This window comes from Nannobrachium achirus (assembly GCF_963921795.1).
Source record: "Nannobrachium achirus genome assembly, chromosome: 5".
Taxonomy (NCBI): Eukaryota; Metazoa; Chordata; class Actinopteri; order Myctophiformes; family Myctophidae; genus Nannobrachium; species Nannobrachium achirus.
The window spans coordinates 234,600-258,884 of NC_137814.1; the positions used below are offsets into that span (position 1 = coordinate 234,600).

The 24,285-nt window shown below is 38.6% G+C and overlaps 1 protein-coding gene across 1 annotated transcript in view; it reads right to left on the reverse strand.

The window, feature by feature from the left end:
• Nucleotides 1-208: 208 nt before the first annotated feature.
• Nucleotides 209-24,285, reverse strand: part of LOC308284664 (segment polarity protein dishevelled homolog DVL-3-like) — a 51,262-nt gene continuing 27,185 nt past the window's right edge. Inside the window, exons 9-15 of the mRNA XM_080725363.1 lie at nt 21,718-21,794; nt 17,351-17,418; nt 14,928-15,077; nt 10,767-10,898; nt 9,207-9,374; nt 3,947-4,093; nt 209-2,915 (exon numbers count right to left, since the gene is read on the reverse strand). Coding sequence (XP_080581489.1) covers nt 2,557-2,915; nt 3,947-4,093; nt 9,207-9,374; nt 10,767-10,898; nt 14,928-15,077; nt 17,351-17,418; nt 21,718-21,794 — 1,101 coding nt within the window. The 3' untranslated portion in view covers nt 209-2,556. The remainder of the gene's footprint in view (nt 2,916-3,946; nt 4,094-9,206; nt 9,375-10,766; nt 10,899-14,927; nt 15,078-17,350; nt 17,419-21,717; nt 21,795-24,285) is intronic.

Consider the following 24,285-nt stretch of genomic DNA (forward strand, 5'->3'; position numbering starts at 1 on the left):
AGAGATGAGTCTGAAGCTTGTAGATCGGTGTTTTATATGATGATCTGCTTGTAGATCTGTGTTTTGAGTTTGAATGCTGCAAAGTAACGGTTGTTTCCAACTGTCACAAACTAAATGAACAAAGTGTTGAGTCATGCTGCCCCCCCCACCCCCCATTTCCTTCCTCCCACTTCCTGTGAGCTCGTCTTGTCCGTTAGTCTCTCGTAGCCAGACAACTATTCCACAATCTCTGAATAGAGTCTGGAACGGCAGCTCCCGAACGGCGAGTATCGGAAGTAGCCGCTGCTGCACTGAACTTTAGTCCCATTGGAAACATAACAGAAACACACTAGCACAGACAGTCATTATAATGAACTGTAGTCCCATTGGAAACATAACAGAAACACAATAGCTCAGACAAAGTCATTGGAGCGGCCTATTCTTGTTATGAGTGTATAGTTTAAGAACATGTTTGAAAACATCATGGAGGTAACACCAACAACACCAGAGAAAGATGAAATAACGTCCCCAGAAATGTTGAAAGGAGACATAAGGCTTTCAGTAGGACATGTTATTGCTACTGCACCAAGGGAGCGGTTGCGTCACATCCGCTTTATCTCGCACTCATCGTTTCTATTTCCGTTGCCCCAGACTGTTGACGGGAGCGTTGCAAATCACGTGAGGCAACAGTCTGGCCACGCGAGGCTACTTGTCCGTCACATAAACTGCTTCCCCAGCAGGAAGGGGAAACGGAGGAAAGGAGCTTTGGTTCCGTCCAAGGAAGCTCCATATAAGGAAAGGACGCTGATGTGTTTTTTTGCACCACGGCGATGAGCCATGACACTCTCACCAGAGGTTCAGTGAATAACATTGGAGTCTATGAGAGCCGGCTGGGGCAGCTCATCAACAAAAACATCATTCTGAACGATAAAGACCTTTATAAAATACTCTGCTCAGGAATATAAAAGAAGACATGTCACAAATTGTTTTCTGCTGTGTTGCTTTTCGACGTGTACACCGTATAACTTTATAGAGGCATCTAAAGAGCACAAAGTACATTTCTGAACGAGCTAGTATCGCCAGACTCTCCACCATTCCGTCTGGAGTCCAAATTTCGCGATATCGCAGAGACAAACTATTCTTGCCGCTGTTTAGCTGCCTCAATAACATTATGTACCGTGCACACCGAAAAGCAAGTGATTGTAAAAATACCTGTGATGTGTCTTCTTTTATATTCCTGGAGCGATTATACAACAAAGGTCGCAATCGTTCAGTTTTGCCACCGAGTGTTATGATGACACATGGCCGTCGTCTTCTCCTTCTCCTAGGTTCCATCTGCAGGGTCCTTCAGCCAACAAAATGGACACTTCATGCCAGACTTAAAATCCAGGCTGGTAGGCTACCTATCTGCCTGTTATAGTAGGCTGGTAGGCTACCTATCTGTCTGTTACAGTAGGCTGGTAGGCTACCTATCTGTCTGTTACAGTAGGCTGGTAGCTAGATGTCATTACAGTAGGCTGTTAGGCTACCTATCTGTCTGTTACAGTAGGCTGGTAGCTATATGTCATTACAGTAAGCTACCTACCAGTATCTGACTTGTTACAGAAGGCTGGTAGTTTTCTGTGTCAGGAACCCAAGAATGAATGAGTCTTTGACTTTCACCAGTTGGAAGAAAAACACAGAGATTCGGTCAACAGTTCAACAAGTTGTTGTCGGGTGGAAACATTGCACGTCCAAAACCGTTAGTTTTGCATTTATAATTTAAAAAAAATGATTTAAAATAGTGAATAGTGAAAATAGCCAATCTACAAGCACGCAACGCCTCGCACAGTGAGGCGTTGTGTGCTTGTAGATCTGCTATTTTCACTAGTTTTGTATAGTGTCTTGTATAGTGAATCAGGGCTCTACGATAAAAACGAGTTAGGAGGTTTCTGCCCGACAGTGACGAACAGCTCAGTCAGAGACAACGAACCCTGGAAGCAGAGGTGAAGATAAAGGAAAGGCATTTTTTCAGCCGAATATCGGAGTGAAATTCGGACCTTGTAAATCAAGAAATCAACCTCACGTTATGTCAATCACGTTTGCACACTGCCAACCGTTTCCTATTTATTTTCGGAACACTGGGTCCCTTGCTCGCTCTCTCTCTCTCTCTCTCTCTCTCTTTTGCCCTGAAAAACGCATTTCGTAACAAAAGAAAACGCAGTGTGCGACCAGCTCGACTCCTTCCTGTCATTCTGTGTTTAAAGATAAAGATTGTTTTATTGGAAACCTTATTTATATTTATTATGATTTCACATCATTTGGTCCATTTGATGCTGCTTTCCACAGGGATGAGAATAATGTTATTGTGTTTTAACCCTTTGTGGTCCCAATGATGTAAAACAATACAAGGCCCTGCTTTAGGAAGGGTTAGGTTTAGCTAAGCCTGCTTTAGGAAGGGTTAGGCTTAGCTAAGCCTGCTTTAGAAAGGGTTAGGCTCAGCTAAGCCTGCTTTAGAAAGGGTTAGGCTCAGCTAAGCCTGGTTTAGAAAGGGTTAGGGTTTAGAAAGTAAAAACAGACCAAAACAAAGTCATGTGATCACATGACGTCTACAAAGAACTCCCCGGGGTTTCCCACGGCCAGGCGCAGGGACTGTCGCGAGGCGGTGAGCTCTGGCGGGACAGAAGACATCTCCCGGGGTCCCTGGGGGCCCCCAGGGGCCCCGGGTGCAGGGGGGGGCTGTGGGGGCAGGCCGGGGGGTCCGTACACCAGGCCCCCCCCGTAGGAGAGAGAGTGACCGCTGCGCTGGCTGAGAGAACTGCGAACGCTTCGCTCACTGGGGGCGCGTTGACTTCTGAGCTCTCCAGACTCACTGCCGCTACCATGGCCGCTACCATGACCGCTCCCCGCTGACTGGCGACTCTCCTTGTTCTTACTGTGGTTTGAGCTGCTACTTCCTGTGGGGAGAAAGCAATCATGTCATTGGCAATAGATGAGTTTTTACATTTTACACATGACAAACTATTGCCTCTGGTCCAGGGTTAGGGTTAGAGTTGACTTTAACAACCTAAAGTTAGATTTCAGCGCAGCATTTGACGTCATCGATCATGACATTACAAAACGTAGATGTTATGGTTTTAACCAATCTGCGACTACTCTGATGAGGAGTTCATCTTTCTTCTAGAACACAGAAGGTCTTTTATGACGGGAGTTTATCTGAATGTAGAAGGTTATCATGTGGGATTCCTCAGGGAAGTTGTCTGGGACCTCTTCTGTTTGAAATGTGTACTAATGACTTTCCCTCTGCTGTAAATAATGCAGGTATGACGATGTACGCAGATGTAACTTATACTGCAAGCTCATGCCTTGAATTAAATCACATTTTGTCTAGTGAGTTGAAAATAGTTCATGATTGGATAAATCCAAACAAATTATTGTCTTAGGGTCACGACACAAATTGGTTACTACACCTAAACTTGATTTATCAATAGCAGGTGAGCCCATACAACAGGTAGACAACGCTACATTGCTAGGCGTTGTCCTGCACTGTCAATTATCTTGGACTGAGCATATATTAATACTGTAGTGAGAAAAATGGGGAGCGGCGTTGCAGTCACAAGAGAGTGTTCATCTTATGTATCGTATCGTATCGTATCGTATCGCATCGTATCGTATAGTGTTAGTGTTAGCAGTGCTAGTGTTGGGTAGGTATAGTATAGTATAGTATAGTATGGTATAGTATAGTATAGTATAGTATAGTATAGTATAGTATAGTAGGTAGGGTTATGTTATCTCACCACTGTGCGGGCTGCCTGCGCTGCCCCCCACAGGGGGGAACTGGTACGTATGGTATAGTATATAGTATAGTATAGTATAGTATAGTATATATAGTATAGTATATATAGTATAGTGTTAGTGTTAGCAGTGCTAGTGGTGGGTAGGTATAGTATAGTATAGTATAGTATAGTATAGAATAGGATTATCTCACCACTGTGCTGGCTGCCTGCGCTGCCCCCCACAGGGGGGAACTGGTACGGCAGCGGCATGGGCCAGGGGGCGGAGCCAGGGTGAGGCAGGGGGGAAGCCCCGCCCCCACTGGAACCATCATGGTCATGAAGAGACATCTGGGTCAAATCTACAAGACAGACAGCTGGGTCAAATCTACAAGACATTATTAGAGACAGCTGGTTCAAATCTACAAGACATTAGACATCTGGGTCAAATCTACAAGACAGACAGCTGGGTCAAATCTACAAGACATTATTAGAGACAGCTGGTTCAAATCTACAAGACATTATAGACAGCTGAGTCAACTCTACAAGACATTATAGACAGCTGGGTCAAATCTACAAGACAGACAGCTGGGTCAAATCTACAAGACATTAGAGACATCTGGGTCAAATCTACAAGACATTATAGACAGCTGGGTCAAATCTACAAGACATTAGAGACATCTGGGTCAAATCTACAAGACATTAGAGACAACTGGGTCAAATCTACAAGACATTAGAGACAGCTGGGTCAAATCTAAAAGACAGACAGCTGGGTCAAATCTACAAGACATTAGAGACATCTGGGTCAAATCTAAAAGACAGACAGCTGGGTCAAATCTACAAGACATTAGAGACATCTGGGTCAAATCTACAAGACAGACAGCTGGGTCAAATCTACAAGACATTAGAGACAGCTGGGTCAAATCTAAAAGACAGACAGCTGGGTCAAATCTATTACTGCACTGTAATGTATTGATTGTTATTGATACATTATTACCAACTGTTTGATCTCAGTAAGGACTAGTTTTATTGATTCAGAACATTATTTATCACCAGTCGATGCTCGGAGGTTCCTTGTAAAGTCACAACAGCATAAACAACACTAGACTGGTAGGAAAGCTAGCTTCCATCCTTCTGCATTCCTTACCAAGGTGCTTTAATACCAATGTCTTAATGATGCTATTATTTATTATACAGCTTGATTACACATGTAAACAGCTGGTTGAAGCCTCTGTAATGTCCATAAACTAGTAGTGAGAAGCCTGCAGATTGAAGCCTCTGTAATGTCCATAAACTAGTTGTGAGGCCTGCATATTGAAGTCTCTGTAATGTCCATAAACTAGTTGTGTGAGGCCTGCAGATTGAAGCCTCTGTAATGTCCATAAACTAGTTGTGAGGCCTGCAGATTGAAGCCTCTGTAATGTCCATAAACTAGTTGTGAGGCCTGCAGATTGAAGCCTCTGTAATGTCCATAAACTAGTTGTGAGGCCTGCAGATTGAAGCCTCTGTAATGTCCATCAACTAGTTGTGAGGCCTGCAGATTGAATCCTCTGTAATGTCCATAAACTAGAAGATTTGCAATTTGTGAAATTGCGAGTGTGGTTGCCCGCCCCGCACCGTTTCGCCAGGCGATTGCGTTGTCGTGTCGCATCCGAGATCGCTTGTGTTTGGTTTTGATAGGGTTGTTCCCTCTGAAAAACACGTTTTGGCATGAAACGGTTACGTTTTGCGCGTCTGTGGCGCCCCCTAAGGGTCGAAGTGGAAATGCTTTTGGGGATTTGTTGAATATCCCACCCGCGACTTGTGGTTAAAATTTGGTGTTGACTGGATGTTTCGTTTGTGATTTATGGCTATTTCTTGCGAAACGGGCCCCTCCCGTTAACTTTGGAAGCCTGTTACGGACGAACGGTTTGGACTATCAAAATATCGCTTGAGTATGTTTATCGCATGGGTCCATAGATCATGTATACCGATTTTTGTGACATTTGGAGAAAATATGTAGGAAAAGGAGCAAAAAGTGTGTTTTGAAGAAAATTCAAAATGGCCTGACGCAAATGGGCGTGGCCTATATGGGGAGATGCGTCATGACCCAAGGAATCCAGGGAAAAAGGAATTTTAATTTTCCGACCTACGGTTCAAGAGTTATAAGCCAAAACGTAAAGTGAGCTGTTATAGCGCCACCATGAGGCCGAATGATGTAATTATTTTTCAGTTAATCCTTGTATGCATTATGAACTTCCTCTCCAAGTTTTGAAACTGTAGCCCCTATGGGTTGCGATAGAAAAATAATTGAATGTGAGTTTTTGAGATTCCCATTATAAGTCAATGGGGAAAATTAATTCACTAATAAATTAATATCAATTAAACGATACAACTTTTCTCTTAGCGAAATACAAGCACACGATTCCCGATGAAGCCGGTCGATTTGACATATGGCGCGAGTGTGTGGCGCAAAAACTGTGGGCGGTGAAACGCGGCGAAATAAAAGTTTATCTATATGGAAAAATAAAGAAAGTTTCCCTAGAACTATAGTGTGTTGCCCTGTTAGGGCAACCACACTAACTAGTTGTGAGGCCTGCAGATTGCAGCCTCTGTAATGTCCATAAACTAGTTGTGAGGCCTGCAGATTGAAGCCTCTGTAATGTCCAAAAACTAGAAAATTTGCAATTTGTGAAATTGCGAGTGTGGTTGCCCGCCCCGCCCCGTTTCGCCAGGCGATTGCGTTGTCGTGTCGCATCCGAGATCGCTTGTGTTTCGTTTTGAGAGGGTTGTTCCCCCTGAAAAACACGTTTTGGCATGAAACGGTTACGTTTTGCGCGTCTGTGGCGCCCCCTAAGGGTCGAAGTGGAAATGCTTTTGGGGATTTGTTGAATATCCCACCCTCGACTTGTGGTTAAAATCTGGTGTTGACTGGATGTTTCGTTTGTGATTTATGGCTATTTCTTGCGAAACGGGCCCCTCCCGTTAACTTTGGAAGCCTGTTACGGACTAACGCTATGGAGTATCAAGATATTGCTTGAATATGTTTATCGCATGGGTCCATAGATCATGTGTACCGATTTTTGAGACATTTGGAGAGAATATGTGGGAAAAGAAGCAAAAAGTGTGTTTTGAAGAAAATTCAAAATGGCGGAAAATCTATCCTGACGCAAATGGGCGGGGCCTATATTGGGAGATGCGTTATGACCCAAGGAATCCAGGGAAAAAGGAATTTTAATTTTCCGACCTACGGTTCAAGAGTTATAAGCAAAAACGTAAAGTGAGCTGTTATAGCGCCACCATGAGGCAGACTGATGTAATTATTTTTTATTTAATCCTTGTACGCATTATGAACCTCCTCTCCAAGTTTTGAAACTGTAGCCCCTATGGTTTGCGAGAGAAAAATAATTGAATGTGAGTTTTTGCATTTTCCCATTCAAGTCAATGGGGAAAATTAATTCACTAATAAATTAATATCAATTAAACGATACAACTTTTCTCTTAGCAAAGTACAAGCACACGATTCCCGATGAAGCCGGTCGATTTGACATATGGCGCGAGTGTGTGGCGCAAAAACTGTGGGCCGTGAAACGTGGCGAAATAAAAGTTTATATGGAAAAATAAATAAAGTCTCCCTAGAACTATAGTGTGTTGCCCTGTTAGGGCAACCACACTAACTAGTTGTGAGGCCTGCAGATTGAAGCCTCTGTAATGTCCATAGATTGAAGCCTTTGTAATGTCCATGAACTAGTTGTGAGGCCTGCAGATTGAAGCCTCTGTAATGTCCATAAACTAGTTGTGAGGCCTGCAGATTGAAGCCTCTGTAATGTCCATAAACTAGTTGTGAGGCCTGCAGATTGCAGCCTCTGTAATGTCCATAAACTAGCAAATTTGCAATTTGTGAAATTGCGAGTGTGGTTGCCCGCCCCGTTTCGCCAGGCGATTGCGTTGTCGTGTCGCATCCGAGATCGCTTGTGTTGCGTTTTGAGAGGGTTGTTCCCCCTGAAAAACACGTTTTGGCATGAAACGGTTACGTTTTGCGCATCTGTGGCGTCCCCTAAGGGTCGAAGTGGAAATGCTTTTGGGGATTTGTTGAATATCCCACCCGTGACTTGTGGTTAAATTTTGGTGTTGACTGGATGTTTTGTTTGTGATTTATGGCTATTTCTTGCGAAACGGGCCCCTCCCGTTAACTTTGGAAGCCTGTTACGGACGAACGCTATGGAGTATCAAGATATCGCTTGAATATGTTTATCGCATGGGTCCATAGATCTTGTGTACCGATTTTTGTGACATTTGGAGAAAATATGTGGGAAAAGGAGCAAAAAGTGTTTTGAAGAAAATTCAAAATGGCGGAAAATCTATCCTGACGCAAATGGGCGGTGCCTATATTGGGAGATGCGTTATGACCCAAGGAATCCAGGGAAAAAAGAATTTTAATTTTCCGACCTACGGTTCAAGAGTTATAAGCAAAAACGTAAAGTGAGCTGTTATAGCGCCACCATGAGGCAGACCGATGTAATTATTTTTTATTTAATCCTTGTACGCATTATGAACCTCCTCTCCAAGTTTTGAAACTGTAGCCCCTATGGTTTGCGAGAGAAAAATAATTGAATGTGAGTTTTTGCATTTTCCCATTCAAGTCAATGGGGAAAATTAATTCACTAATAAATTAATATCAATTAAACGATACAACTTTTCTCTTAGCAAAGTACAAGCACACGATTCCCGATGAAGCCGGTCGATTTGACATATGGCGCGAGTGTGTGGCGCAAAAACTGTGGGCCGTGAAACGCGGCGAAATAAAAGTTTATAAGGAAAAATAAATAAAGTTTCCCTAGAACTATAGTGTGTTGCCCTGTTAGGGCAACCACACTAACTAGTTGTGAGGTCTGCAGATTGAAGCCTCTGTAATGTCCATAAACTAGTTGTGAGGCCTGCAGATTGCAGCCTCTGTAATGTCCATAAACTAGTTGTGAGGCCTGCAGATTGAAACCTCTGTAATGTCCATAAACTAGTTGTGAGGTCTGCAGATTGAAGCCTCTGTAAACTAGTTGTGAGGCCTGCAGATTGAAGCCTCTGTAATGTCCATAAACTAGTTGTGAGGCCTGCAGATTGCAGGAATGACTAATAGGCCCAGAGATGATAAAAGATTTGGTTAGATTGTGTTCAGTGTCTGTGATGATTGGCAGTGACCATATATGGACCCATGATCTGTATTATGAAATATTGTTGTTGAGTTTCCCAAGTTTGTGTGTCTACCATTGTGTGTGTTCAAGAATGTGTGTGTGTGTGTGTGTGTGTGTGTGTGTGTGTGTGTGTGTGTGTGTGTGTGTGTGTGCGTGCACTCACTCCCACACAGGTCTCCAAAGATGTAGTAACACTGCTCAGTGTGTGTGTGTGTGTGTGTGTGTGTGTGTGTGTGTGTGTGTGTGTGTGTGTGTGTGTGTGTGTGTGTGTGTGTGTGTGTGTGTGTGTGTGTGTGCGTGCACTCACTCCCACACAGATCTCCAAAGATGTAGTAACACTGCTCAGAGAAGGTGATCTTGTTGACGGTATGACGGATGAAGCCGGCCTTCAGGAGGTTGCTGGCGTACTTCCTGCTTTCTCTGCGGTCTGAGAAGCCTTCAACGTGATGGAACAACCAGTCTACCACGTCTGAACCTATAGATATATATATATATATACACTGTTAGATAAACCTTCTACACAATGTCTGAGAAGCCTTCAATGTGATGGAACAACAAGTCCACTACATCTGAACCTATGGATATACACACATATATATGTATATACACTGTCTGAGAAGCCTTCAACGTGATGGAAGAGCCAGTCTACTACATCTGACCCTATGGAGATATATATGTATATACACACTGTATGAGAAGCCTTCTACGTGATGGAACAACCAGTCTACCACATCTGACCCTATGGAGATACACAGATAGATATATACACTGTTAGAGACACCTTCTACACAATGTCTGAGAAGCCTTCAACGAGGTGGAAGAGCCAGTCTACCACGTCTGACCCTATGGATATATATATATATATATATATATATATATATATATATATATACACACTGTATGAGAAGCCTTCAACGTGATGGAACAACCAGTCTACTACATCTGAACCTATGGAGATACACATATATATATATATATATATATATATATATACACTGTCTGAGAAGCCTTCAACGTGATGGAACAACCAGTCTACCACGTCTGAACCTATGGAGATACATATATATATATATATATACACTGTTAGATACACCTTCTACATGATGGAAGAGAAGCCTTCAACGTGATGGAACAACCAGTCCACTACATCTGACCCTATGGAGATATATATATATATATATATATATATATATATATATATATATATATATATATATACACTGTATGAGAAACCTTCTACGTGATGGAACAACCAGTCTACCACGTCTGAACCTATGGATATATATATATACATACACTGTTAGATAAACCTTCAACACAATGTCTGAGAAGCCTTCGACGTGATGGAAGAGCCAGTCTACTACATCATTTAGCTAAACATCTGGGGACCCCCCAAAATAATTTGGGGAGCCCTCTGGGGGTCCCGACCCACAGCTTGAGAACCATTGTCTTGGGTGATATCATCTAAATTAAAACATGATGATGTCACAGTAAACATGATGATGTCATAGTAAATGTGATGTCATAGTAAAAGTGATGTCATAGTAAGGTGTTGATGTCAAAGTAAACGTGATGATGTCATAGTAAAGGTGATGAGGTCATAGTGAAGGTGATGATGTCATAGTACATGTGATGATGTCATAGTAAAAGTGATGATGTCAAAGTAAACGTGATGATGTCATAGTAAAGGTGATGAGGTCATAGTGAAGGTGATGATGTCATAGTACATGTGATGATGTCATAGTAAATGTGATGATTTCATAGTAAAGGTGATGATGTCATAGTAAAGGTAATGATGTCATAGTACATGTGATGATGTCATAGTACATGTGATGATGTCATAGTAAAGGTGATGATGTCATCGTACCGATGAAAGCGTTGGCGATGGTGATCTTCAACCACATCCTGTCTCTGACCTCCAGACCAGACTCTGGAGACGCCATGGCCTTCGCTACCGTAGACATGTCTGAGTGAATGGATAACTGGAAGTCATCAAACCCTGAGGAGACAGAGGAGACTGTTATGATCCTAGTAGACCCTATGATACACCATGACCTTCTCTACCGTAGACATGTCTGAGTGAATGGATAACTGGAAGTCATCAAACCCTGAGGAGAAGATAGATATGATGTTATCAACCCTTAATGATCCTAGTAGACCCTATGATACACCATGACCTTCTCTACCGTAGACATGTCTGAGTGAATGGATAACTGGAAGTCATCAAACCCTGAAGAGAAGACAGAGACATGATGTTATCAACCCTATGATACACCATGACCTTCTCTACCGTACACATGTCTGAGTGAATGGATAACTGGAAGTCATCAAACCCTGAGGAGAAGACAGAGATATGATGTTATGACCCTATGATACACCATGACCTTCTCTACCGTAGACATGTCTGAGTGAATGGATAACTGGAAGTCATCAAACCCTGAAGAGAGGACAGAGATATGATGTTGACCCTATGATACACCATGGCCTTCGCTACCGTAGACATGTCTGAGTGAATGGATAACTCGAAGTCATCAAACCCTGAGAAGAAGACACATAGATATGATGTTTATGATCCTAGTAGACTCTATGATACACATAGACTGATCCTAGTAGACTCTATGATACACATAGACTGATCCTAGTAGACTCTATGATACACCATGGCCTTAACTACCGTAGACAGTGTGCGTTATTCTCATTGTGATCTTGCAGTGACAACAAACAGAATGAGGGCTTTACTCCATTTAAACTGGGTGGATTCATCTTTAGTGCTTACTAAAGATTAAAGTCAACTTGGAACTTCCTGGTGAATAGTCTGCTTGAAATTCAACTATTTCATGCAAATCTAAAAGGCTGTCAATAATTTTGTCCATGACATTTTTAACATTTCTGTGTAGAATGAGCTAAGATTAGCTATTTATTCCAGTTTTTGTTGTGTCCCTCTGCAAACCAAATTTCCAAGTTTCTGGAAGAAATGTGTGTGTTTTTGAAGCGGTGAAAGCCGCTTCCAAGGAGTGGCTTTGTGTGTCCCGCGCATGTCCATATATGGTCATTCCAGTCCAGAATGAACAGGCTTTGTCTGTCCCGTACATGTCCCGTGCATGCAGAATTGAGGATTGGTCAAGCTTCACATGACAATTTGGCCCTCCAGATAAAATCATTCATTCATTCAGAATTCATAAAAATATAGAACTAAAGCACATAGAAAGTATAGATCTAGAACACAGAAAGTATAGATCTAGAACACAGAATGTATAGATCTAGAACACAGAAAGTATAGATCTAGAACACAGAATGTATAGATCTAGAACACAGATGTCATAGCTCTGCACAGAATAAAAATTCACCGCTTCACTTCGAACCGAGTTTTTTTTTTTTTTTTTTCTTCAAGGGTGCCAATACCTTTGTCCTACAACTGCAGGTTTATAATAAGGTTAGGCATGTGTAAAGGATAGGGTAGGTACTACTGTATGTATAACTACTGTGTATTAATGTTAATAATAAGGTTATTACTACTGTATGTATAAATGTTTATAATAAGGTTATTACTACTGTATGTATAAATGTTTATAATAAGGTTAGGTATGTATAAAGGATAGGTTAGGTACTACTCTATGTATAAATGTTAATAATAAGGTTATTACTACTGTATGTATAAATGTTTATAATAAGGTTAGGTACTACTGTATGTATAAATGTTAATAATAAGGTTAGGTATGTATAAAGGATAGGTTAGGTACTACTCTATGTATAAATGTTTATAATAAGGTTATTACTACTGTATGTATAAATGTTTATAATAAGGTTAGGTACTACTGTGTATTAATGTTAATAATAAGGTTATTACTACTGTATGTATAAATGTTTATAATAAGGTTAGGTACTACTGTGTATTAATGTTAATAATAAGGTTATTACTACTGTATGTATAAATGTTTATAATAAGGTTAGGTACTACTGTGTATTAATGTTAATAATAAGGTTATTACTACTGTATGTATAAATGTTTATAATAAGGTTAGGTATGTGTAAAGGATAGGGTAGGTACTACTCTATGTATAAATGTTAATAATAAGGTTAGGTACTACTGTGTATAAGGTTATTACTACTGTATGTATAAATGTTTATAATAAGGTTAGGTATGTGTAAAGGATAGGTTAGGTACTACTGTATGTATAAATGTTTATAATAAGGTTATTACTGCTGTATGTATAAATGTTAATAATAAGGTTAGGTATGTATAAATGTTTATAATAAGGTTAGGTACTACTGTGTATTAATGTTAATAATAAGGTTATTACTACTGTATGTATAAATGTTAATAATAAGGTTATTACTACTGTATGTATAAATGTTAATAATAAGGTTAGGTACTACTGTATGTATAAATGTTAATAATAAGGTTATTACTACTGTATGTATTAATGTTAATAATAAGGTTATTACTACTGTATGTATAAATGTTAATAATAAGGTTATTACTACTGTATGTATTAATGTTAATAATAAGGTTAGGTATGTATAAATGTTAATAATAAGGTTATTACTACTGTATGTATAAATGTTAATAATAAGGTTAGGTATGTATAAATGATAGGTTAGGTACTACTGTATGTATTAATGTTAATAATAAGGTTATTACTACTGTATGTATAAATGTTAATAATAAGGTTATTACTACTGTATGTATTAATGTTAATAAGGTTATTACTACTGTATGTATAAATGTTAATAATAAGGTTATTACTACTGTATGTATTAATGTTAATAATAAGGTTAGGTATGTATAAATGTTAATAATAAGGTTATTACTACTGTATGTATAAATGTTAATAATAAGGTTAGGTATGTATAAATGTTAATAATAAGGTTAGGTATGTATACATGATAGGTTAGGTACTACTGTATGTATAAATGTTAATAATAAGGTTATTACTGCTGTATGTATAAATGTTAATAATAAGGTTATTACTACTGTATGTATAAATGTTAATAATAAGGTTAGGTATGTATAAATGTTAATAATAAGGTTAGGTATGTGTAAAGGATAGGTTAGGTACTACTGTATGTATAAATGTTAATAATAAGGTTATTACTACTGTATGTATAAATGTTAATAATAAGGTTATTACTACTGTATGTATAAATGTTAATAATAAGGTTATTACTACTGTATGTATAAATGTTAATAATAAGGTTATTACTACTGTATGTATTAATGTTAATAATAAGGTTAGGTATGTATAAATGATAGGTTAGGTACTACTGTATGTATAAATGTTAATAATAAGGTTATTACTGCTATATGTATAAATGTTAATAATAAGGTTATTACTACTGTATGTATAAATGTTAATAATAAGGTTAGGTATGTATAAATGTTAATAATAAGGTTAGGTTAGGGGTAGGTAGGTATAAAGGTTAGGTCATGGTAGGTTAGGTACTAGGTTAGGTTAGATTAGGGTTAGGTAGGTGTAAAGGTTAGGTTATGGTAGGTTAGGTTAGATTAGGGTGAGGTAGGTGTAAAGGTTAGGTTATGGTAGGTTAGGTACTAGGTTAGGTTAGGGGTATGTATGTATAAATGTTACTTACTCTCCGTCTCAGGTATAGAAGAGCTGATGGAGGATAGGGTTTGGTAGGTTTAAAGGTTAGGGTTAGAGGTTAGGTTATGGTAGGTTAGGTACTAGGTTAGGTTAGGTTAGGGGTAGGTATGTATAAATGTTACTTACTCTCTGTCTCAGGTATAGAAGAGCTGATGGAGGATAGGGTTTGGTAGGTGTAAAGGTTAGGTTAGGGGTAGGGTTAGAGGTTAGGTTATGGTAGGTTAGGTACTAGGTTAGGTTAGGTTAGGGGTAGGTATGTATAAATGTTACTTACTCTCTGTCTCAGGTATAGAAGAGCTGATGGAGGAGGAGGTGGAGGTGATGGTGCTCATAGAGGTTATGGTAGGTAGGTGTAAAGGTTAGGTTAGGTACTACTGTATGTATAAAGGTTAGGTTAGGGGTAGGTATGTATAAATGTTACTTACTCTCCGTCTCAGGTATAGAAGAGCTGATGGAGGAGGAGGTGGAGGTGACGGTGCTCATAGAAGGACTCATACCGTAGGCAGGATAAACCCCCGTCATGGCTGCTGTGTGGCTGACCCAAGCTGCTGGGTCAATGGGCCTTATAGGTTCACCTAGAAATATAACATAACATTATGATATCATCTGTATTAACATAACATGTAGAATATAATATATAACATTATATATAATAGACCCAAGCTGCTGGGTCAATGGGCCTGATGGGTTCACCTGTATAGAATATAACATAACATTATATATAATAGACCCAAGCTGCTGGGTCAATGGGCCTGATGGGTTCACCTAGAAATATAACATAACATTATATATAATAGACCCAAGCTGCTGGGTCAATGGGCCTGATGGGTTCACCTAGAAATATAACATAACATTATATATAATAGACCCAAGCTGCTGGGTCAATGGGCCTGATGGGTTCACCTAGAAATATAACACAACATTATACATAATAGATCCAGGCTGTTGGGTTAATGGGTTCACCTAGAAATATAACATAACATATAGAATATACTGTATATAATAGACCCAGGCTGTTGGGTCAATGGGCCTGATGGGTTCACCTGTATAGAATATAACATAACATATAGAATATAATAAGTCCCCCCAGGAATCCGCAGAGAAAAAAATCTTTATTCCGCGGAGAACAATCCTGATTCTGCGGAATTCTGCGGAGAACATTTCTTGATTCCATGGACATTAAAAAACAAACTAAAATGACCAGTTATCAAGCTAAACATTATATAGTTCTAATAATCAAGTAAAACCCTTCATGAAATAGCTACAATTAATTGTAATTAGTGGTTAGAATAATCGAATAATCATTTTTGATAATAAAAATCTAATATTAAATCTTATTATTTTTAATTGCTATTGTTTTTAATAATTACTTTCTGTTGCAAAGACTATATTGTCATCCAAACCATGCCCATAGTAACCACATTGTAGAGGATAGCCTACCTACTACCTGGTATGGGTGTAATATTTATTTATTCTCTTCTGCATTAGCATTGTTATTGCCAGGACCATAGAGGCATAGAGGAACTATAGTTCAGGACACAGTTTCTGTCAGGAACGAATGTGGGACCGGACCACAATACAGCATCCGTGCTAGCAGGAGGGAAGCTAAGCTATTCCCCCAGGCTCTGTATGAGGTGGCCACTGATCAAACCATGTACAAATCGTTTTATAATAGTAGTAATGACTACTCCCGCCGCTCTGCTGCCACTCGCGACTGTTATTCCGCGGCCGTCAGAAAAGTCCGCGAATGGCCGAGAAATCCGCGGGTGGTCGCGAGTTCCGCGAAAAATTCCGTTTTCGCGGAATCGCGGATTCCTGGGGGGACTATATAATATATATAACATTATATAATTGACCCAGGCTGTTGGGTCAATGGGCCTGATGAGTTCATCTGTATACAACATACCGTAACATAAATGATTCTAAAAGATAAGATAAGTTAAGTGCTGTATACAACATACCGTAACATAAATGATTCTAAAAGATAAGATAAGTTAAGTGCTGTATACAACATACCGTAACATAAATGATTCTAAAAGATAAGATAAGTTAAGTGCTGTATACAACATACCGTAACATATATGATTCTAAAAGATAAGATAAGTTAAGTGCTGTATACAACATACCGTAACATATATGATTCTAAAAGATAAGATAAGTTAAGTGCTGTATACAACATACCGTAACATAAATGATTCTAAAAGATAAGATAAGTTAAGTGCTGTATACAACATACCGTAACATATATGATTCTAAAAGATAAGATAAGTTAAGTTAAGTGCTGTATACAACATACCGTAACATATATGATTCTAAAAGATAAGATAAGTTAAGTTCTGTATACAACATACCGTAACATATATGATTCTAAAAGATAAGTTAAGTTAAGTTAAGTGCTGTATACAACAAACCATAACATATATGATTCTAAAAGATAAGATAAGTTAAGTGCTGCTGGGCTCACCTGGGTAGAAAGTAAGTAGACTTTAGTTCATTGTTTAGCTTTGGATGGTTTATTTTTCTAGGGATTTAAATCAATACTCACATCAATGCAATGTGTGTGTGTGTGTGTGTGTGTGTGTGTGTGTGTGTGTTCAAGGTTCAAGGTTCAATTTTATTTGTCTTGGATTTTATTTTATTTTATTTTATTTGTCTTGGAGACAGAGTCACAGCTGCATACATATAAACACTTAACAGAACAGTGTGTGTGTGTGTGTGTGTGTGTGTGTGTGTGCACGCGCGGTGTGTGCGTGCACGCGCGGTGTGTGCGTGCACGCGCGGTGTGTGCGTGCACGCGCAGTGTGTGTGTGTGTGTGTGTGTGTGTGTGTGAGAGAGAGAGAGACTCACTCCTTGGCAGGGCGAAGCAGCTACGAGGGTTTGGGTCCCAGCATTTAGCTACAGTCAGAGTGATGGGTCTGTAACACATGTTGGAAACATAAGCTGTCAGACAGCTAAAAAGGCATGCACATCCTGAGCCATGTAGGCTGGGTGCTGGACTAAAGTTAGTTAAAGGGCCTACACCATGCTTTTAAAACTATATTTTTTGTATAAATATATGCTCAAAATTGAGTCTTAGACAGGTTTTAACCCTCAAAAAACACTGACCATTCTTTTTGTTTGTTCTAGCTCTACTATAATGAGGCTCTCCAGCTGCAATACCAAAACGGCCTCTGTTTGCTCAGGGGCGCATCTAGTGGGGTTTTTCCAGAAAAAAAAGAAGTTTTTTGAAAAAGAAATTTTTTTTTGAAAAAAAAAGTTTTTTGAAAAAAAAAAGTTTTTTGAAAAAAAAATATTTTTGAAAAAGTTTTTTGAAAAAAAAAAGTTTTTGAAAAAAAAAGTTTTGTTTTTTTGAAAAAAAAAGTTTTGTTTTTTTGAAAAAAATTTTTTTTTGAAAAGTTTTGAATTTTTTTTTTTTTTTTTAAGTTTTGAAAAAAAAACATTTTTGAAAAAAAAAATTTTTGAATTTTTTTTTTTTTAACTCTGCATTGCATTTTTTTTTAAGAAAAAAAATGTTTTGAAAAAAAAAGAAATTGAAAAAAAAAAATCTTTTGAATTTTTTTTTTTTGACTCTGTGGAAAGCTTTTCATCTCTGTCTTCCCAAAACCAGAGAAAGACACAATGTACAGAAATAGGACTTTGTGAGGATAGAAGGTGCCAGTGGGACCCCAAAAAAAGGTTTTAAAATAGAAAAAGTGAAAATTCATGGTGTAGGTCCTTTAACAATAAAAGAAAGAAAAAGTCTGCACACCAAATTTGATGTTCCCAATACTTTTAGTTTTTACTCAGGTGACGTTTCGAGCCTGGTGGCTCTTCTTCAGACCACCAGGCCACCAGGCTCGAAACGTCACCTGAGTAAAAACTAAAAGTATTGGGAACATCAAATTTGGTGTGCAGACTTTTTCTTTCTTTTATCTGTAACACATGTTAACACACTGTTACACACACTGTTACACACTACACTACACTACACACATTTAGCTAGTCAGAGTGATGAGTCTGCATTTACAGACGCTTTTAACCCAAAGCAACTTACAATAAGCAGGTAATACATCTAAATAATAAGCAAGATAATATGTCCGTACATCAACAACAATATAAGAAAAGCATAGGAATATCAATCTGCATGTAGATATAATGTAAATATTCTATGTTGTACAAATATAGATATTTTTATGTGGTGTGGTGCGGTGCGGCATAGTTTGGTGTGGTGTGGTGCGGTGCGGTGTAGTATGGTGTGGTGCTAAAACTGCAGTCGAAAAGGGGCTTAACACTCCAATTAGCACAAAATAGAGTTGCAAGATTAGCACTTAATTGCTCTTTTAAAACCAACGTTTTGTATTTGGAAATCGGCAAATTGACAAAGATATACAAATCATGATAGACACAGTAAAAATAGAAAGAGTCTATGAAAATAAATTCCTTGGAGTGGTTATTGACCATAAGTTGAGCTGGAATGCCCATATTATGCAATTAAAAACAAAAATATCTAGAGCCATCGCAATACTGCATAAAACTAAAGATATTCTTTCCACAAATTCACTGTATATCCTATATCATTCATTAATAATTCCATATATTACATACTGTATTGAAGTCTGGGGAAACACCTTTAAAACTGTAAGCAACCAAATATACATACTACAAAAAAAGGCGATGAGAATTGTGAACAAAGTTGATTATTATGAGCCAACCAACACATTATTTATACATTCAAACAGTCTCAAATTCAGTGAACTTGTGGATTTTAAAATTGCTCAACTTATGTTCAAAATTAATAACCGCGTGCTCCCAGACAGTATCCAGAAAATGTTTAATAAAAGAGAAACGAAGTATAAACTTCGGGGTACATGCATTTACTCAAGAGTAAAGGCTAAGACCAATGCTAAACAGAGATGTATAACATATGCAGGAGTAAAGTTGTGGAACAATCTTGATAAAAACATCAAATTGAGTAGCTCATTAAACATATTTAAAAAACGACTTAAAAATAAGATGATTGATAGTTATAGAAATATATAAAACCCAGTAGGTATGTATGTGTGTGTATATATGTATTTATGTATATGTATATATGTATATGTATATATATATATATATATATATATATATATATATATATATATGTATATGTATATGTATGTTATGTATATGTATGCATATGCATATGTGTATGTATGTATATATGTGTATATGTATAGCCCACTTGCATAAGATTAGAAAACACTGCTTCCATGTTTTGAAAGCCCAACATGTACAGCAAAAGTGTCTTGATCCTTGCTTCCTTTTTTCTCTATTTCCTCGTTTGTTTGTTTTTTCTTTTCTCTTCATTTTTGAAATCTCCATCTCAAATCTGTTTTTGTTAAAGGGTAGGCATAATAAGCATTGCTTCAGCCTATGCCTTTTTGGTCAGAAATGGAGCAGCACCTGGCTGCAGACACTAGGGTCCTGTTGATGTCCACGGGAGACAGGAACATCAACAAGTGGCAGGAAGTGACCTCACAGTGTCAAGTGACTTCATGCCGCTTGTGGAGGTCACGTGACGTCTCTGCCTTGCAGTCCAAGGCACTACAGTCCCTTTGAGCCGCATTGTCGCTATGTGTACATGTTATCTTTTATCTTTTAGACAACCCAACTCTACCCCCTAACCCTAAACAGAACCTCCATGGGGTAGAGCAAGAAAGAGGTGTGAGGTCACTTCCTGCCACTTGTTGATGTTCCTGTCTCCCGTGGACATCAACAGGACCCTAGTGTCTGCAGCCAGGTAGTCTTGCAGAAATGTGGCTCTATTTCATTGAGTAATTTTCTTTGTATTTTCTTTACTAAAAAAAGATGTGTATGATGCCACAAGAATGATTGAAATAAACTAAACTAAACTAAACGTGTCAAGGATGCACTGTGGTGGAATTCAGATCAATCAATAATCATGAGAAAATGAGGAGACAAGACAATTTATATTAGGTGGTGGTGGTGGTCAAGTTTATATAACATGATATCATGGACAGAAGTACAATTAACACTCTGGGCAGTGGTAAAGTAGTTCTGCCAAGAAGAATGGTCAGACACTAGAGTTATACTGTGTGGCTTCAAGGCCTCTGGAACGAGCTGTACCATAACAACACTAGAGTTATACTGTGTGGCTTCAAGGCCTCTGGAACGAGCTGTACCATAACAAGATAGGCTTTACCAAAACAATAGTTACTGAGGCCCACTGAAGACCTCTCTACTCCTAACTATCAGGTATTAGTATCATCATACAGACCTAGATATTAATATAATGAATGAACACATGATCTACTCTATAACATCACACATAATCAATCATGATAAACTCTAATCTACTGCAATGCACCACAGTCTGGTATGATTAACTGTTCACTATTCAACTAGTTCACTAACAGTTTGCTATGATTAACTGTTCACTATTCAACTAGTTCACTAACAGTTTGCTATGATTAACTGTTCACTATTCAACTAGTTCACTAACAGTTTGCTATGATTAACTGTTCACTATTCAACTAGTTCACTAACAGTTTGCTATGATTAACTGTTCACTATTCAACTAGTTCACTAACAGTCTGCTATGATTAACTGTTCACTATTCAACTAGTTCACTAACAGTTTGGTGTGATTAACTGTTCACTATTCAACTAGTTCACTAACAGTTTGGTATGATTAACTGTTCACTATTCAACTAGTTCACTAACAGTTTGCTATGATTAACTGTTCACTATTCAACTAGTTCACTAACAGTTTGATGATTAACTGTTCACTATTCAACTAGTTCACTAACAGTTTGATGATTAACTGTTCACTATTCAACTAGTTCACTAACAGTTTGGTGTGATTAACTGTTCACTATTCAACTAGTTCACTAACAGTTTGGTGTGATTAACTGTTCACTATTCAACTAGTTCACTAACAGTCTGCTATGATTAACTGTTCACTATTCAACTAGTTCACTAACAGTTTGGTATGATTAACTGTTGAGGCCAAGTTAATGAAGGGGAGAATACAGTAAGTTCCTGTGTTTTATGATTGGCATTTTAATGACGAGTGTCAGTTGTTGTTTGTATGAATATTGTATGTTTATGTTGTGATGTTACACTTACTGTTACACACACTAACATGATGTCATTCAGAGGTGTGTGTGTGTGTGTGTGTGTGTGTGTGTGTGTGTGTGTGTGTGTGCGTGCGTGCGTGCGTGTACGTCTCACCCAGGCTTGTGCACGATGTCTCTGAGAACTCGGACAGCGTCATCGTTACTCATGTTCTCAAAGTTAATGTCGTTCACCTGCAGGACACACAAGGTACTGCATCATGTATATGTATATGTTCACCTAGAGGACAAACACAGTACTGCATCATATATATATATATATATATATATATACATATGTTCACCTAGAGGACAAACACAGTACTGCATCATATACTGATATACATGACCCCTGCAGGACACACAAGGTACTGCATCATATTATGTTCACCTAGAGGCCAAACACAGTACTGCATCATATATACGTTGCCTTTAGGCCAAGACGATGTTCTCTGACACCTTTGTTCTAGACTGCAACTGCTTTAGCTCATGTTTTGGTAAATCTCTGTTTTTAGTTCCTTGTTTATTCTCTAAGTATTCTTCTCCTGATTGTATGTTAACATTGGTTCTGTAAATGTACAGCATATCTTGTTGATTATTGTTGCATCTCGGCTGCATTGAAAACGAGGGTCTGTCCTCAACTGTAAACCCAATTTAAATGTAAACCCAGTTTAAATGTAAACCCAGTTTAAAATACCGTAAACCCAGTTTAAAATACTGTAAACCCAGTTTAAAATACTGTAAACCCAGCTTAAAAGGAGGGCCTGTCCTCAACTGTAAACCCAGTTTAAATGTAAACCCAGTTTAAAATGAGTAGTCCTCAACTGTAAACCCAGTTTAACTCACCCAGTGCCATAAACGTCTTTTACGTCTTTTTAATAAATCAAACGTTTTATCTTTCATGACATCATTTTAATTAAAAAAAAATCGCTCTAGAAGTTAGCCGTGAGCCTCCGTGAACGGAGCGATACGGCCGATTTGACTGTAGCACCAGTGTAACACAGTCCGACGGGAAACCGGTATAACCGAACATTAGTTCCGGCCACTTTAGCGTTAGCTATACACGTTCGTTTATACACTTTCCGTGCTTCCCAGACGAACTATAAGTATTCAGAAAACTCGAAAAAATCACACGATTCCAGTCGTGCCATCCATTAGGCACGGCTGGAATCCCTTGATAGCGATCAAGGGCTCTGAAGTGTTATAGCATGTTAGCTAAAAGGCCTGGCACTGATGTAAACAAACAAGGCCCAGACCAAAATAAAATGGACGTTCTTCTTCCTTCTTCTGATGTGTGATCAGATAGTAGGAGAACACCACCTGGTGGTTTTCAAAGGCCATAGCACTCTAAAACACACACAGCAGTCATAATAGCAGTATATATCAATGTGATCTATGTCATCTTACACATGTTCTATTGAAGCCCAAATCTAATTGCGACCGTCAGGGAGCAGTTTACTATGAAAACCTCCACCGGCCGTCCGTCCGTCCGTCCGTCCGTCCGTCCCACGTCACACGTCACACCTTTGTTTGTGTACGGTGTGATGTCATATATCTTCAGTATGATATCACACCACATGTGTACACAAACCTTTGTGTACGTTGCTGTGGCAACAGTCTGTTGTTGCTGGTCTGTTGTACGTTAGCAACCACCTTAGCAACCATGGTTTTACCCTAGCAACCAACTGTTTACCCTAGCAACCAACTGTTTACCATAGCAACCATGTTTTTTTACCCTAGCAACCAACTGGGCATAAAAGGGATTCTGTTAGGGATCTCCATATATGGGCATAAAAGGGATTCTGTTAGGGATCTCCATATATGGGCATAAAAGGGATTCTGTTAGGGATCTCCATATATGGGCATAAAAGGGATTCTGTTAGCTGTTAGTGATCTCCATATATGGGCATAAAAGGGATGCTGTTAGGGATCTCCATATATGGGCATAAAAGGGATTCTGTTAGGGATCTCCATATATGGGCATGAAAGGGATTATGTTAGGGATCTCCATATATGGGCATAAAAGGGATTGTATCCCAGATGATGCCCTGTACTTGGGATTTGTTGATGTAAATGTTCACATAGAGTGTAATAATTGGTAAAACAAACTTTTGGCCTATTTGTGGAGCCGATTAGGGAGTCTTACTGGTGATAGGATATATATATATATATATATATATATATATATATATATATATATATATATATATATATATATAACTATACATGTTTTCCTTTGTAAGAGGGGTAGTGTGGCTTTCGATAGAAGCATAGATTTATATATGTAATTTAAGTACAAAATATGATTTTGGCCCCCATAAAAAGGTAAAATTAAACAAAATGGCTGGCATTCACTGTTAAATGTAAACCCAGTTTAAAACGAGTAGTCCTCAACTGTTAACACAGTTTAAAATACTGTAAACCCAGCTTAAAAGGAGGGCCTGTCCTCAACTGTAAAACCAGTTTAAATGTAAACCCAGTTTAAAACGAGTAGTCCTCAACTGTAAACCCAGTTTAAAATACTGTAAACCCAGCTTAAAAGGAGGGCCTGTCCTCAACTGGTAAACCCAGTTTAAAATGAGTAGTCCTCAACTGTAAACCCAGTTTAAAATGAGGGCCTGTCCTCAACTGGTAAACCCAGTTTAAAATGAGTAGTCCTCAACTGTAAACCCAGTTTAAAATGAGT